Source organism: Trichosurus vulpecula, chromosome 5 (assembly GCF_011100635.1).
Source record: "Trichosurus vulpecula isolate mTriVul1 chromosome 5, mTriVul1.pri, whole genome shotgun sequence".
Taxonomy (NCBI): domain Eukaryota; kingdom Metazoa; phylum Chordata; class Mammalia; order Diprotodontia; family Phalangeridae; genus Trichosurus; species Trichosurus vulpecula.
The window spans coordinates 73,293,286-73,311,087 of NC_050577.1; the positions used below are offsets into that span (position 1 = coordinate 73,293,286).

Genomic DNA, 17,802 nt, shown 5'->3' on the forward strand with positions numbered 1-17,802 from the left:
GGGGGAAAGAAACAAAACAGGAAGAAGCTGGAACAAGCTCAACACTTGAAAACCAAAATAGTATTCTTGTATCCCTGGGTTTTTATAGCACATTTAAATGAGGGGCCTTTCTGAATGATGAGGAAAACATATTAACTATTGCATATCATTTCTCTAAATAAATTATATTTCCTGGTAATGTCAATTAACAAAAAAAAAAAAAAGAATCAAGCAGGAAGTCATTAAAATTGACCCTGGTCTTAATCTTGACCCAACTGCTTTGAGATTCCATTGGCAAGGCTGTTTGTGCTACCTCAACCTTAATTTCATAATAGCTTCTCTAACTACCTCAGAACAGTCAAAGGAAAGGAAATGAATTTCTTTTACCTGAAAAAAAGTCTAACAGAGAACCTATTATTATACATATGGCTTTATTTTATCTATATATCCAGCTCTAACATCTCTACTGAACTTCAGCTTTGCTTTCCCTACTTTCAGTCAAATATCTCTATCTGAATGTCACATAGGTTTCTCAAACTCAACATATCTGAGATGAAACTCATGTTCCACTTCATATCCATCCTTATTCCTGTTGAGATCACCTCTGTTCTCTAGACACTCAGGTTAGCAACCTTTTAAAGACATCCTTTACTTTTCCCTCTTGTGCATACTGCTGTAGGTTCCTTCCTCCCTTCATCACCCACCCCAATAATTGCCACATCTTGTTAATTCTACCCCAACAAATTCCCTTGGATCTGTCCCCTTCTCTTCACTCAGCCTTTACTTTGTTTAGGCTTTAATCACCTCTTACTTGGACCATTGCAATAACATCCTAATCAGCCTCCAGTCTCGCCCCTCTCCAATCCATCCTCTACCAAGTTTTTAAGTTGATATTTATAAAAGACAAATCTGAATGTCTCACTTTGCTAATCAAAAAATTTTCATTGACTCACTATGGTTTCAAAGAAAAAATACATATTTCTCATCTTGGCATCTGAAGTCCTCCAAAATACAACCCTCATTTACCTTTTCAGTCTCATTTCACTTCATATTACTCTACCCCCTTCTTGATGCACTCTCTGTGCATTCAACCTGGCCTTCTTGACATTCCCTGTACATGACATTCCATCTCCCACCTTCATGTCTTTGTATAGATGATCCTCCATAAGTGAAATATACTCCTTAGTTGCTTTTTTTCTTATTGAGTTCCAACCTGACTTGAAAAGGGTAGCTCAGCTTCCACTTTCTACATACCAGTTCTTTCCCAATGTCCCTACTTATTTATATTCTCTCACTCTTGAAATTATTTTGTGTGGACTTTGTATTTACTATCTGTAAATGTCCTATATCCTCTTTCTTGAAGTATAAAGTAAGCTCCTTGAGCACAGAGGCAGGGTTTTTTGGTTTCTTTATACTTTTTAACCCAAGCAACATACCTTATATGGAATCTGTGTTTGAGAAATATTAGATTACTACAGAGTTGAATTAATTTGAAATACCTTAAACTTTAAATTCTCATAGAAATACCAAAGACTAGTGATATTACAATTCCTATAATCATTGTAAACACTCAGATATCCTTTCCTATTGCTACAATTGAACATGAAGTCTGGGTACTCAATAGCTGGGCCAGAGGAGCAAGAACTCTAGCAGGTCCATACCAAGTTGGAAAGACCTTGAGTATCAGCTGACAACAGGGTCTGTCTTTATCATCTGAAGATCAACTTAACAGATCTAGAAAGGTTCACCCAGGAAATTGATTATAGCAACTCATGAAGAAGTCATAATCATGGCTGGGTTGAAGTCGGTAAAGGTAAAGGGAGTACCCACAGTGGTGAAAGGAGAAATTTTTTTTTTAAAGTATTCAGTACTTTCAGTATAATAACAAGGGTTCCCTTTAGCATGGGCACACGCACACACACACACCAGTCCAAAAAGATTATAAAACTTGTACTGTATGCCAGGCCCTATTCCAGCTATTAGGGATACAAATACAATGAATGCAACATTTCTTACTCGTGAGGAGCTTAACAGGAATTGAAATCAAATATTTCATATCATTGTAAAGAATGCCTATCTTTTACCTCCATGGGACAAAATAATTCCTTAACTTGGACTTCTTTATTTTATTATATTTTATTTTGAGGACTTCTTAAAATATATGTCTACATTACTTTACTGTGAGTCTCATTATGATCAAATTTTAATTTCTTCTCAAGTAAAGCAGCAATAAATATTACTAATTAAATAAAGCAATGTCTAACTATAGTGGCATTTGACATTTAGTGAAGAACAGTACACACACAATTCTGTTATAAGACCCTACATTTCAAAGATAGTGCATGCCTCATAACATCTCTACCTAAGACAAAATTAGTTTTGTTTCACCCCCACAAGATCATCTTTTGACACAACTAGATTCCAATTTTAATGGGAAAAAGAGTCAGTTCACAGAGGTTTCTCCTTTTAAAATCAGCATTTCCCTCTTCAGTGGTAAAATGCATGCAAAAAGCATATGATTATGGTATTTATGTTTCCATTAAGGTGTCCTCAGCAAGTTGGAGGAGTCTAGCCTACTATTTCCCGGCTATTTAGATTTACAGCAGCACAGCGACCACTTCAATTCAATTATATTTGAAGACAGTGCACTATTGGCGGCAAATGATTGCACTGTGACAGTCAGCAAATATCCATTAGAGTCACTTTTCAATGAGATCTTTTAACTATAGATTCCATTCCTTAGTTACACAAATATGAATTTTTTAGTCTCCTCATGTAAATTAAAAATTATCAATTAGCATCCAAACCTTCCAGAAAAAAAAAAAGATCCTCCATGTGTGGCCAAACAGATTGGCATATGTGTAAGGAACTTCAGAGGCAGCATCCTCACCTTTTTAACAAAAGAATTACTTAAACAGAATTATTAGTTGAATAAATGGTACCTTGGTGACTGCCAAGGCATAACGTGGGCTAAAATGAAAACTGTAATGATAGATTTCATAGCTGGACTGTCAACCAATGTCCTCTAAACAACTGAATCTTTTTGCTATAACTTTAATTTTGTTGAGCTCATGGTGAGGAGGGGAAGACTAAGATGGGAAAACATCCTCTTTCCCTCTCCTTCTCACTGAAGACAACCACTTGATGTGATCAGAATGATCAGGATTTGACAGTGTTTGAAAAATCTGAGCCTCACTATGCTCCCATGGCATCAAGACTTGGGATCTTTAAGGACTTTAGGCAAGTACAAAAATAAAGAACTTTAAATTATTAAAGTACAGTTTTGATTTGATTGATGGTTCCTATTTTGGGGGGCTGCCTTCCCTCCCCTTCTCACCAGTTATTTCACTGTCCTCATCACTGACTTTTATTTTAACCCAACTGCTGTTCTGCCCCATGTTTACACCATAGAAGCAATTTCAAAATCTCTCATGATGAATCTGAATAATGACAAGGCCTAATTTCTTTTGAGAACCAGCTCATGGAACTGATATGATTGTATAGAGAATATTTATAGACCAATCTTCCTTGATTGAAGTGGTAGAGGGGAATTGAAGCCTCAAATTTCTATATGCGAGTCGAGAATCAGAGAGAAAAACTTTATTCAGTTCCATTTGATTTCCCTCTTTGGCCTGACATCTGTGTAGCCACTCTGTATTACTCTGAGATTGAAGCTACATTTGCAAAATAAGTGCTTTATATTTTGGGGTGGGGTAGAGCCCTAGGGGTTGAGAAGAATGAAGAAAGATGACAGACTTTTGATTGACAATTTTCTTCGTTATTTGAAGATTTAATCTAGAAAGAGTTATACTAGTCGAGTTATCAAAAGTAAGAGCTTATATTTCTTTCTTTCTTCAAGGTTTACAAAGTACTTTCTTCACAAAGTAGTATGTTAAACAAGTATCATTCTCCCTAGTTTACAGAGAAGGAAACCAAAGATAAGTTTAAGTGACTTTGCTGAATGAAACTAGGTGACTTCCTAAGAGTCAAATAGGCAGTACCAGAGTCAGCGCTGCAGTTAAGTGTTCAAGACTAAGGTATTAGGATGCCACAACCAGTGAGCACACTTTCCATTATTATACTTTTTAGGTGACAAAAACCAAATGTGAAATGCCAGGATTGTTTAGGGAAGACAGTCCAGGGAAAAAAGTCGGGCAGTGATGACTATCATCCCATAAAGTCTTCATATCCAGAGAAATACACTGATTTATCATTTCTATGGAAACCAATGAGGAAGAAGCTTTCACCAGCTGACAGGGGTCCTGGAAGATGGGGTCAAGTCAGGCTTAAACTTGCAAGCACTTGAGCAGCACTGAGTGGGACAAACTTCACTTAGAGTTCTGGTCTTGCTCATTCCCTCCCCATCAATAATTGTATCCTGACACTTGAAGCTGGTTTCTCCCACAAGCACTATCATCTCTACTGCTCTAGAATAGGCTGTAAACCCTCTGATATTGACTTTGCTCTGGCCCTTTCCATCTAATCAACCATGCCAACCTCTTCACCATGCAGTGAATGGTAGCCCAGTAAAATGCAAGTTCCTTTAGGATAGATACTTTTTTTTCATTTTTGCCTTATGAAAGCAAAGCATTTAGCACTGAGACTGATACACAGTTAAATACTTAACAAATGTTGAACTGAATTGCATTAACTTCTCCTATACTGGAATGTTCCCATTACCAATGGCCTCTCTCTGTTGAGAGAAGAGGGGATCAAAGCCAATGATCATCCCAACTGGGTCTACATGAGCTAATATAAGGCTATTTCCCAGCCTGCTGCTTACCCGTAATACTGAGCTTCTTGAATGAGCTGAAAATAAAACTTCTTATATAATCAATGTGTACTTGTTTGATAGAAACCTAAAACACTGGTCATTTCCTAGTTTCCTCTAAAAGTTTTAGCTTTACTCAAAGAATGCCAATCTATCTTTCTTCCAAGGAAATATATGGCCTAATATTTGTAGAATTGAAATGTCATCTTTAGTCCTATGTTGCTCTTCCCACAAACAAGTCTATAACAAACCAAATTGTTTGCTCTTTTTATTATCCTTGAAAACTACTTTCTTCACATCTTGACATAACTGCCATAGTTAATACAGCAAAGAGAGCCAGCTGAGTGATCATACCAATGGAGACTTACCGCATAAGCAGTCTTCAAGCTTTAATATTATCCTCTTGATACAATTAAGGACAATGTGTTTGAGTATATTAAAGAGATAAACCAGAGGAGAAAAATGAAAGTCAAAATAGAGAATAAACTGAAATTCTTCTGTCAGTTTAAGGGTTGTTTTTTTTTTCTTGTGAGAGCTATTTCAACATAACTATGTTTTAAAATGCTTCTTTCTGGGTTTGCCAGAGGGTTAGCCGCAGCAGTTTCCAAACCTTAATTAAAAATAGCTGGAAGCAGCTGACTGTAGCTCAGGTGATGTGTGCAACATGTAGTGATTAAATACGACTCTCATACGGTAGAGCAGGGAATTTCAATGTGTTAGTTTTGAGTGCAACAAGCAAATTTAAAGTTCAAAGACTGCTCACATGTAAAGTTACCATTATCAAAAATAAGTGATAGCTTCAGTAAACTGTCCATAACAATGGCAGTCATCTATTAGGCAACAAGAAATAAAGACTCCTCCACGAGGAGTTACCACGCTCGTGAAGGAACAAATATACAAAGGCAAGGCAGTCTATTTTAAAGATGATCTATTTAAAGGTGGAAAGAAATATGTAGCTGATGAACTACGTATTGAAATGGTACCCAAGGCTTTAAACATTCAAGAGTCTACCATGCTGTTTAATCACCTGCAGTTTAAAAGCAGATTGTCTTCTTCCTTTTCATTATTAATTCCTATAGAGCAAAATCATGTTACGTGAACAAATGTAGTACCTAATAAGAGCTGAAATAAGTAGTCCCATTTTTCTGATTTTTTAACTAATAGTTCCAAACAGAAGTCAAAGCTCTTCCTTCTTCCTAGCAATAAAATGAAATACCTGGTAACCAGAGTAGCAATTATTATGTTGGGTTTTATTAGAGTGATAAACTAAAGGTTGAATCCTGGGCCCAAAACCATTTTAGGAATAAAATGAAATATGTGTGAATCATTAGAAAAGCCACCAAAACATGTGCTGTTCATTGCATTAAGACAATTTGTGTGAACTCATTATTTTTTCTAATTCACAGGCTTTTTAAAAGCCATTAATAAAATGCAGGTCTGTTTAGAATAATGAACAATCAACTCCCTTAACAAAAACTACAGGAAACTGAATTTTTCAGCCACATATTGATCGATATCTGGTGCCTACCTGTCTACTGGTGAAGGTTTGGAATTTCGTGGCTTCTTTACTTGGGCATACAAAGCATCTGTGGTTTGTCCTTCTCTGGGGCTCTGGGGCCTGGCATTGAAAGTCATTGCCCCACTGTTCATAGAGGTTTCATAGGAAGATATGCCAGCATATGATGAGTCACCTTCACCACCAAGAGTCCGATTAAAATCATGGATTTCAGCATAGTCACGCTCTCGAGCTTGTCTTTCTCGAAATTCTCGAGTTTTGGCTTGAATCCTGCAAAGTTAAAACAAAGATGGAATAGCATAAGACTTCTCTTCCCTATTATGTTTTTTTTATATTATTTTTTTTCCTTTATTTATTTTTAGTTTATCACACACGGTTCTTCCCTATTATGTACATTTAGATATTAACATTGTTGTTCTCTCCCTCTCCTCCAAAATCCTGCATAAACCACTTCAGTTCAAGCAGACAGGAGAAAAAATTTTGGAAGGAATATTGTTATCTTTAAGTTAGCCTATCATGATTATTGTCTACAATAGTGATGGACAACCTGAGAATAGTTATTTTAGACACCTATTTTCTAAGACCCCACTAGGTTCACAGTTCAAACTTTAAGGGTAGAAACACTACTAATGAAGTAAACTAGGAAATCATCAGGGACAGACTTTTTTTGGGGGGGGGGGCGGGGGAGGAGCATCTGCTTTATGTCATCTATGAGCTTTAAGAAGCTAAGAATTATTAAAACTAGTGTTACAAATGGATATTAGAATATAATTCACAATTGGTTGCCATGCACTAACCATGATAAATTAGTTATGAATATCCATTATAATATGTAGCTTAAACATGAGTCTACATCATAAATTCTTTATTAACAGCAAAAGAAGCCCTTTGTTGAATTATTCACGAAGTATCTATTTGCTTTTTTGTGCAATGTTTAAAGAATTGAGCAATCCCATAGTTAAGGTCAGAGAAGCTATGTGTCAGTTTTCAAAAAACTACCTTGCATTAAAAAAAGGGAAATATTTTAGGCTAGTATATGTACATTTTAAAAAAAAAAGTCTAGCATGGTATTCAACATGCTGGTTTGGTGCAAAGTTATCTTCACACTGAAATGTTTTTGAATAATTTGTGTCCCTAATTGACCGCAATTGTAAGAATGTTTGTTGTCAATCATGAAGAAATTTGGTCATTTGATTATATACATGTCAAAATGATGAGAGCTGATGCCAAGGAAAACTTGTAAGTCTGGCAACAGGGATCACAAAATCTTGGTTCAAAACCTGCCTCTGAAACTAAAGGGATCATAGGTTTATAGCTTGAAGGGTCCTTGAAAGCCAATGAATCCAATCCCATCATCTTATATGTTAGGAAAATGAGTCACAGATACATGAAATGACTCAACCAGAATCACACAGCTTGTAAGTGTCTGAGGTGGGATTTGAACCTAGGCCTTCCTGACTCCAAATTCAGCACTTTATCTTTGATGCTATGCAAATTTATGATCCTGGGCAAGTCCATTAACTTTGACAAGCTTTAGACAGCTTTCTAAGATAATAACTTGCAAATGATTTTCCAAGTTGCTACCTGATGAAATCACGGACCTGGGTAAAGACAGACAGAAACGCACACACGCATACACACTCATGCATGTGCGCGTGCACACACACACACACACACACACACTCTGATACGCCTCCCATTGAAAAAGATACAGAAATGAAATTTTATGGTTTTTGATAAACATTCTCCTTTACAGCAATTTTTAATTTAGTTTCCCTTTATTTTTCAAACTTAATGAAAAGTGATTATGGTGCAGAATCCATAGAAGCAAGAAAGCAAAATATGCCTTATGAGAAAACAAATTTTCCACCATAAAAAAGACAATTTTTTTTTTTTGCTTTCAGGTTTGGAAAGGGTCTTAGTGGTTTAGTACTTTTTTTTTTCCCAATTGTAGCAGACAAGGGCTCTTTACCATCATTCCAGATTTTTGTCAAGATTTATTGGTTGATCTTAGACTAACCAGGAATACCTTCTCCTTATTACTTTAATTTTCCAGTTAGAAAATGAGGGTATAACCTTCTACTTTGCTCAGAAGAAAAGATAGAAATGTCTTATACCCTAAAGGGAAATTAAATTTCATGAATTTCATTATAGATGAGAGGAAGAACTCAGATTCTTCCATCAATTTAGATAAAGTTTTCATAAGATTTAAAATCTGTTTATTCATTTGCTAAATAGAAATTTTACCTCACATGACATAAAAAAAAAGATTCCCATTAAGTCCTTTGAGATCCGTAAAAGAAAGGTGACTCAAGTAGAAAGGGAGCCTTAATATTTTGTACTATGCTGTCTTTATGACTCTGTATTCATCCAGAAAGAATAGCACATAGAGAGGCATGAGTTCAACCTTTCAACTCAATAGGGTGTTAATTTGAAGCCTAATTATGCCCACTTATGTGACAACCCACTTAACTATAGCACTGCTGATCATTAGCAAAGAAATATCTAACCAACCATAATAGCTGGAGTGATTGAGCATTTGTACCAGTCCCTGACAACATCTCAGTCCTTTGGAAGGACACTTTGGTAAGGAATCTGAATGAAAATTCTGAATTTGAGAGAATGGAGGACTGTACGTGTTGCTGATTTATTAGGCTACTATCAGTGTTTGCTACAATAAGAGAAGGTGTCAGTTGGTTTAAAAATGAATGCACAGCTTCCACATAAGACATGATGTCTGTAACATTCAGTTTATTAAAAAGAAAATTATTTGACTGTACCTATGTAAACTGCTATGAAAGAATTATCCCCAAAGGAAGCATGGGCCTAAATAGTCTTCCCCAATTTCTGCTACATTTCATTTCCATTTTATTACCGACGGGATCCCAGATTTCGAGACACTTCAGTCCCTAATTACAGAAAGACAATACACACTGGAATAAATATATATTATATAACTTGAATCAATTCCTTGAAGAAATTGTTCAGTGACAGGAGTAGATTATAAGGTAATACTCATAAAGCCCATATCTTTAATCTCTTTTACCAACATCTGGCCATTATTACTAAAAGCAACTACACATAAGACCCAATAAACATAACAGCCACCTCTATTGTGCCTCTTAAAAACCATTGGTTTCCCCTCTAAGCACCACTAATATAAGAAATTACATTTTTAACTGCTTATCTCATAGCCACCAATGTGTTTTATGCCAAAAGTTATGAAAGCTGTCAGCACTTTTCCCCCCTGTGGCCTACACTTATAATGAAAACATCAGAACCTTAAAAGTGTAGCATAAATGAAGTCACAAAGGTAGCATTCTTATTGCAAAAGGCTAAAGAATGCGGTTCCTAAGCTCATGTAATGTCTCCTTTAAAGTCCATTTTAGAAATTCGTGTTAATGAAGTTTCTTGCTCAAACAGCAGTAGCAGGAATGGGGTTGCAAAAACAAGGAAAATGTTTTGTGTACTTATTTAATTTTAGTAGCAATTCTTAGGGAAAAGGAATGAAAGCATAGGAAAGACAGCCTTTGTTATTTTCTGTTATACATGAATATATCTATTATAAGTGGTGGAAAGAGTGATATAACCAACAGTTTGTGTTTGCATGATATACATTTTAATTCTTCAGAGGGAAGCAAATATTTGGCCCAGGGGAGAAAAATTGTGGGGTTTTCTAATAAAAATACTATGGTCTCTAATGGGAACTCTTTAAAGATATTAAGAGAATATCCCACCGTCTAACCCATACTCCAGCTGATACTTTAATGGCTCCAGATGGTCAGCATTGCAAGATGACACCCTCTCTATTCTTTTATTGTGACCCCCTCCCCATCCCTAAGTCACAAAATATCTCTACAATACTGAAGGTCTTCATCTTTCTTACCAGTAAGGGAGCTGCTAAGAATTATATATACCCCCATTTTCCTTAGGTCAAATCCCCACATTAAATTTAGCTGAATGATCATTCCCTTCTAGTAAAGAAGCTTGGTTTAAATAATTTCCACCAGCTATACCAACCCAACTCTATCATCTACATTATGTACCACTTCCTTAACTTTCAAATATGTTGAATTTGGAAGTGACAAATTTTGGAACATTTTATTTATTTTTTTTAGTTATTAAAGAATTTATCATTTGAGCTTAATTGCCAGGAAGTAAATATTCACACATTTCCTTTTTTTTTTTACCAAGTATTTGTCCCTTCCATTATGATAATGAAATTGCCTTGAACCTGCATGGAAAATAATACACAAAATAATGTAATATACTAAATAAAGCAATAAGGTTAATTTCTTTCCTGCTGTCACTAAATTCATGCTAACAGTCTCTCTTCAGCTTGACATCAATTAATGATTTTAATTCCAGACTCTTGTCACAGTGTTCACCACCCTTTCCTCTAATTAAAATGGATGATGCATGATGAAGAGAAAACACAAGACTTCTGTTCTTGTAACATTTCTATTCATTAGGATTTTTGCTTTTACAACAAATGGCTCTCAGCTCTAGAGCCACTACAAAAAGATGAAAAGAAGTTTATTATGACTATGAGGTATGAGTCCTCAAACCCTTAAGGAAGGGTATGAAATGTGAAACTCTTCACTACAGAGAGATCTGACTCCATGGAGATGAAAAAAAAAGGGTATGTTAATTACTGAGTTACATACCAAGTACCTTCCCATCCAAAGCTGTGAAACAGCATCACACAGTAGTAAAGATACTTGGTGGGGAAGCCTTAAGACAATGGAACTTTTTTTATGGCAATTATGGCAATTATGGCAATTTTAAAAATGTATATTTGCTGAACTTTTATATATTAGCAAAAATGCTCCAAGGATGTTCTATATTGAGTAAAGTTATATGGAGTAAGATGACATGAGTGTATTAAGCTAATAAGACAAAAATAACCCATTTTTTTCAGAGTGTGGAATGCCAGATATGTCAAACAGTATCTAGGTTTGTTCTTCATTAACAAATCTTTTGGAAACAAAAAAAAAAAAAAAAACCAAAAACAAAACAAAACCTTTAAGTTGCATTATCATCCAGCAGCTTAGTTTTGACAATGAAAATCTTGGATTCTCCTGAATCTGCAATTTCTTAGTCTATCAATCTCTAATTCCTGTATTTATAAAATAGTATTTTGGAAAATCACTGAGCATTGCAGAAATTTGTAATGGAGTGAGGTTTAGCATTAGTCAACTAGAAGGAATGTTCTTATTTACTAACAACTTTTCATCAATTTATTGACTACTCCATACATCCTGTCCCTGTGGAATACATATACAAATATCAGACAACAGGAAGGCTGGAGCTCAACTAATTATCCCTTCTGCTTTCCCTCCTAAGCAAACCAAGGCTACTATCACAGAGTGTGAACTATCACTTAAATGCTGTATAGATTTCCTGAAAAAAAAATGCAAATCCTTTCAGATTCAAGATCTAAACTGAATTTCTTATGTTGACGATACATTCAAATATTTGGACGGGAATTCAATATTATAGAAGCAGTAGGAAAAGTTGACAGGAAGTGAAATCTACTGATCAGACAAATATCCCCTGAAACATGTTTCCAATCTAGACCATTTGTTCTTTATCAAATCTTATAAACAATTGAGAGCTGGAAAGGGCTTTAGAGGCCCATGTAAATGATCCTGGGACATGATTGCATCTAAAATATGAAAATCCAGTTGAAATGAGGAGGTGGGAACTATAGCTATGCCAAAATAATACCAATGTTGTAGGCAGAAAATCTAGGCATTATAGGTAAGAGGAAGGTAAATTTTAGAATTCCCATCGTAAAAGAGACAATGTATTCAATTATATTAGAAGTCTTCGTAGCTTTACAAGGTTTACAAGGCAATCCAGACTTGGGGAGTTTGATTAGAGACAAATCATGTTGGAATGTGAGCTTATTAATGACAGTCATAACATAATGCTTTAGGGTTGCAAAGCACTTTATGTACATTAATTATCTCTGATACTCACAACAATCCTGAGTCATATGCTTTTATCCCCATTTTACAGATAGGAGAGGTTAAGTGACTTGTGCTAATATCACACAGCTTGTGAATTGAGTCTAGTTCTTCCTGATTCTAAGCCTAACCATTGTTCCCTCATCCCAAGCCTCTAGGTTGAACTCATCAGAACTATCAGTGGTAGGCACGCTAATACACTGTTGGTGGACATCCCGGCAATTTTTTTTTGAAGCACACACAATCTGAATACACAAGAAAATTATAAAAAGGATCATATTACCCAGTGAGCCCTTTATGAGAACTATGCCCTGAGGAGGTCATTAAAAAGAATAAGGACCTATCAAGACAAAAAATAATTGTCTTTGTTGGTTTATTCATAATAGCAAAAACAAAACAAGAAAACTCGAAACAACCTATCTTCAGCATCTGGGGATTGGCTGAATGTGATGTGGGCTCTCAACATGATAGAAAATGATTGTAGCATTAAAATGATGAATAAGAGAAATAGAAAAGCGAACACAGCAGAATTAGAAACATACCATGACTACACAAGAAACAACAGAAGCAAAACTCTATCAGTGCACAGATGGAAAAAGGGATTTGCAGAGGTCAGAGCAAATGAGCTCTTGCTGTCTTTGTTTTTCTGTCTCTGTTTTCTTCTATCTCATTCTATTCATTCTATTAAAAATATGTATATATCTGAATATTATAGATAGATACATATGTATGCATGTACACACACAAAGGGGGGAGAAGAAAGGTGAAAGAGAATTGTATGTATAAATATAATATAATAATATAAATATATATCTATCTATGAATGAAATGTTCAGTTTGTTTGTTTTTTGCAAAGTTTTAGCTTGAATACTCAAATGATCTGAAATCTCATTAATTCTGGAGTTCCCTCCATTGGTGTAGATTACAACTCATCCTGTGTGGTTCTTGTTCATATCCTCCCCAAACTTTGTCCCTAATGTGCTGGAAGCCTACACCAAATGTGCTTCATTATGTCATGAAAGTGACTGTTTTTTGCTGTTACGGCAGTGGAGCAAAAGCTTTGGCAGGCTCTACCATTCCAGAAAGCTCCTTACTTTGGCTCTGGGAGCAAACAGAGTTTTCTGAAGACAGTTCTACTAGTCACAGAGAGGCACAAAACCACTAGGCTGGCTACCAGATGATGAAAATTTCAGGGGCCATCATAACCCATAAAATAGGAGAAAGTAAAAGAATTTAAACTCTGCAAAAAAATTTACTGTAGGAAAATATGATGATGAATCAAGAAATGGGAGACAGTTCACTGGCAATCAGTATTAAACAAGAAAAGCTCAGGGCCTGGAAAATGACAGTCTATTTTTTAGCTCTTCTACCAGCCAACTGAGTTTTCCTTGGTTATTCATGAAAAAAGAGCATAGATTCCATCTCAGATGCAGCAATATTAATTCAAGTCAACATCAGAGCAAACAGACAAGTACATTTAAGCTGAGGCTTGAAATATTAAAGAAATTAAAATATAATAAATACTAATAATACTATTACCTGGTTCAATAAGTGATAAAGTCCAATACATTATTTGAATAATCTATCTTACAAAATCTATGAGAGTTTGGAGAAAATATTCTTGTAAAATATTATTTAAATACAAAGTCAAAGCATAATAATTCTTAAATTATGGGCATAATTGATTTTTTAATGGACCACTCATTTGTTCTCTGACCCCCCAAGGATTTTGATTCTAAGCTTTTTATACATAGATTCATTATGACCAATTGAGTTCCCAGAAGTATTGCATCATTAGAAGTGCCAAGCTAGAGATTACTAACCAGAGAGAGATGAAATGAACCATGTCACAGACCAATAAATATTACAGCTAGAACTGTGAGGTAGAAACCATAGTTGGCTGGAAATATTTAACTCTGTTCTCTGAAATTGTTTTAAAATTTTTGATTAAAATGCTGAAACTATACTGAAGCTCAGCCCTTATGAAAAGATATGAGGTAACATATCAAAAGGGTAAAGAATGGTATAGTTTGGAAAAGAGTTCTTCTTTGCATATAGCCATCAAGACTGGGGAGTGGACATCACTTCTTTTGACTGCTTCTCCATTGTGATCAGAACGCATTCTTGCAGAATGATAGGCTGATAACTACAAATTTGCATATACCAGGAGAGATACATGCTTATGCATTCACAGTATTTTGTGCTATAAAAAGATAATTCTCTTCAGGGTAGCAACCTCTAATTTAAGTCAATAAAATGCTTCTATACGTAAACTAATTGAAAATTGTGAGGAGGTAGGCATGCATATGGGCAGTCTATTGGTAAAATGAAGAAAACGCAAAATGGCTCATAACTAGACAGTTGGAAAGCACCAGAAAAATCAATACAGACTCAGATAATAGATTCAAGCCCTGTATGTATAACTCATAAAATATTTAAATGTTGCATATTTAATTTTCTCTATCTGTAAAATGGGACTGATCCTCTTTTACAACTTTAATACAATTCCAAGGTTATCAGGTTGTTTAACAAGATACATTTCTATTCAAATCCTTATGCAAATTGAGATAAGGAAGTAATGGACTTAAATACCTCCCACCTCTAAGAATATATTCTCCCTCCTGGGCTGTTGCAATAGGCTGCTAATTACAATTCTTGCCTCTCCCTTCTTCAATCTATCTTCCATACAACTACAAAAGTAACATCCCCAAAACTCACATGTCCATGTCACTACTCATCTTAAGATGTTTCAGTGGCCCCCTATTTCTTCTAGGACAAACTATAAACTCTTCTCTCTTTGGCATTTAAAGGCCTTCACAATCTTGTTCTGATCTATTCCAAACAACTTAATATTATATTCATGAATTCCACATTCTGGATTCTTTCCTGTCTTCCTATACTAAAGTGGCATTTAGGGGTTCCTCTTTCCCCTCATAATTATCGTCCACTTGTGAATGTATGGGTATGTGTTTACATGCATGGGTGTGTGTATCTACACAAATGGACATGTTATGTAATTATTTTCATGTTGTCTCTCATTCGAATGTGAGCTTTGAAATCAGGGACTCTTTTTTTTTGCATTTCTTCATATCCCTGGTGCTTAACACAGTAACAACTTAATATACAATTATTAACTAATGGAATGTTGTCATACAAGATATTCCATCTTTCCTCTACATGTCCAGAATGTTTTTTGCCCTGTCTCTTGGAATCATCTCCTATATGAAGCCTTTTCTGATGCCCAGTTATTAGTGCTCCTTTTACCACCTCACCCTGGCTTACTTATCTTGTAATTACTCATGTGGGTCCATGTTAGATTGTGAGTTCCTTATGGACAAGAACTAACTTTTGCCTCATTTTTAGTATTCCCAGCACTTAGTACAGTGCTAGCACATAGTAGGGTGTTTAATAAATGTTTATTGATTTACCCAGTTGAATATAATATCCTCGAAGGCAAAGACTATTTTTTTAAATTTCTCAGCACCTAGTACATTGCCTGACAAAGAGTAGGTATTTAATAAATGCTTACTGAATTTAAATGTTTATGTTATGACTCTCACTTCAGAGTAATGAATTTCCAAATGTTCTTCCTCAAGTGAGTCACGCAGATACTACACTGGTCTTAGGTCTAGTCATGGCTTTGTAATATGCTACCTAGCTCTGATTCAAACTCCCTGCATTTCTCTTTTAAAATGGGCTGTAGTTGCTCTATCCTATTCTGAGAGGCATTATCAAGAGGAATAGAAAATAAAAATAGAGCAGCCTGAAACTTCTGGAAGAAAGGTGGTATTTAATATTTATGCTATTTAATTTCCCCATGCTACTTTAAAAAGAAGGCTGAAAACACTCCCACCCACATGGAAATATGCCCAGAATGGAGTTTCTTGTTTCTATATTACTACCATGGGAAAGTTTGGAATCACTGAGAATTTTTGAATGCATCTATTTAGAGATACTTTAAAGAAATAATTTCAATTTCCTTAGTGTCATAACTTTAAATATATTCAAAAATAAATTATAATATTCATGACTACTAATATTAATAGGAAAATTTCAAATTTAAGTGAAAAATAGCAATAGAACTAAAAAAATGAAATATAGGTAAATTTAAAAAAAAAACTAGAGATTTTAAAGGCAGCAAAAGTGGAAGGGTGAACAAGAGTGATATGTTATTCTTTATAAGTTAATATTTTTAAATGTAAAGTATTTAAAACAAAATATATAAATTAAAATGTAAACATTTTAAAATATAAAATTTAGTAAAAATTTCTCATAAATTATGCTTTTCAATTACGTAAAGTTTAAAGTATTTTTGTGGCTTCTAAAATTGTCTAGACTCCATAATCCATTTAATTGTTCAGATTTGCTCACACAACTACTACTATTACTTGTCTGTAAAAGATCTTGAAGAGAGACCCCCAAACTACCTTTGATTCCTCAGGTGAATTCAGTATTTCTATCTTTCTTGACATTATACTGATTCTACAAGCATCAGTATTTGAATTATCAGGCAGCAGAGGCATATATAAAAATTGTTTGAAAGCAAATCTCTCATGTGTATGTGTGTGTGTGTTTTTAAAGAAGAAAACAACAAAGAAACCTCCCTCTAAAGGGGTTTAATCAAATGCTTTAATCTACCTCTCCTGTTCTTGCTTCATTCGCATTCTCTCCTCTTCTGAAGTAAGGGCTTCCTGTACTTTTATTTTACCCGATTTCTCAATCTTGTCATCTTTTCGATGTTTGCCAAACCTGTTAATAACAAAAAATCTAACTTGTCAATTCAACCAAAATGAATTTTCTTTCTCCTTTCATAAAGATATATGCACTCATTGTAATATGAGCTACCTCTTAAGAGGGAGGCTAGAAATGCTCAAACCTCCTGCAGTGTTATTTAGTACTGATATGTCTCATTCAGATTCTTTCCCTTCATTTTTAATAAAGAATCTTCCAAAGAGAACCATTTTGGAGTATATGGCATTCACAGTTTTTGTCATGAGTAAAAATCAATCAGGTTATATTTATTATTCAATTAACTTATATGCGTTCTAAACAGTTCTGCTATTGGAAGATGGAAACGAAAGCTAAATTGGCATGTTATGGGTCTTTTTCCTCACTTAGGAGCTACAAAAGATAATCCACACTCATCTATTTAATAATCTCCTCATAAACAACCAGTCTTCTTTATTTCCATAGCCAAGTTTATTGGACACATTCATCATAGTTGAAAAACTGACAAACAAGGCCATGTTTGTAAGGTTTAAAGTACAAAAGATAATTTACATTGCTATAATACCTCATGCTTATTAAATTGGAAGTTTTAAGGCATTCTCATCAAATGCTCTCTGAAATCTGATGAAAAGAGACGGCCAATTGTGGCATCTTTGACTTGGAAACTCACATCTGAAGAAAAATACAGAGTTTACTAATAAAGGCAATGACAAGGCATGTGACTCAAAATTCGTCAGCCTGTGATTTTACAGATGGCTGCCTGTAATGAAACTGCTTAAGAGCAAACTGAGTTTATGCATCCCAAAGAATTCTAAAATCCCCTAAATATCTCAGAA

At 34.9% G+C, this 17,802-nt stretch overlaps 1 protein-coding gene across 9 annotated transcripts in view; it reads right to left on the bottom strand.

Moving 5' to 3' along the window:
* The window catches only part of PARD3 (par-3 family cell polarity regulator), a 721,872-nt gene that overhangs the window by 175,480 nt on the left and 528,590 nt on the right, over positions 1 to 17,802 (bottom strand). For 5 of the 9 annotated variants that reach the window (XM_036761384.1, XM_036761380.1, XM_036761377.1 and 2 more), the window contains 2 exons: positions 16,877 to 16,987; positions 6,279 to 6,536 (listed from right to left, as the gene is read on the bottom strand). In XM_036761384.1, coding sequence (XP_036617279.1) covers positions 6,279 to 6,536; positions 16,877 to 16,987 — 369 coding nt within the window. The remainder of the gene's footprint in view (positions 1 to 6,278; positions 6,537 to 16,876; positions 16,988 to 17,802) is intronic. The other 4 variants (XM_036761385.1, XM_036761382.1, XM_036761381.1 and 1 more) reach the window with 1 other exon arrangement.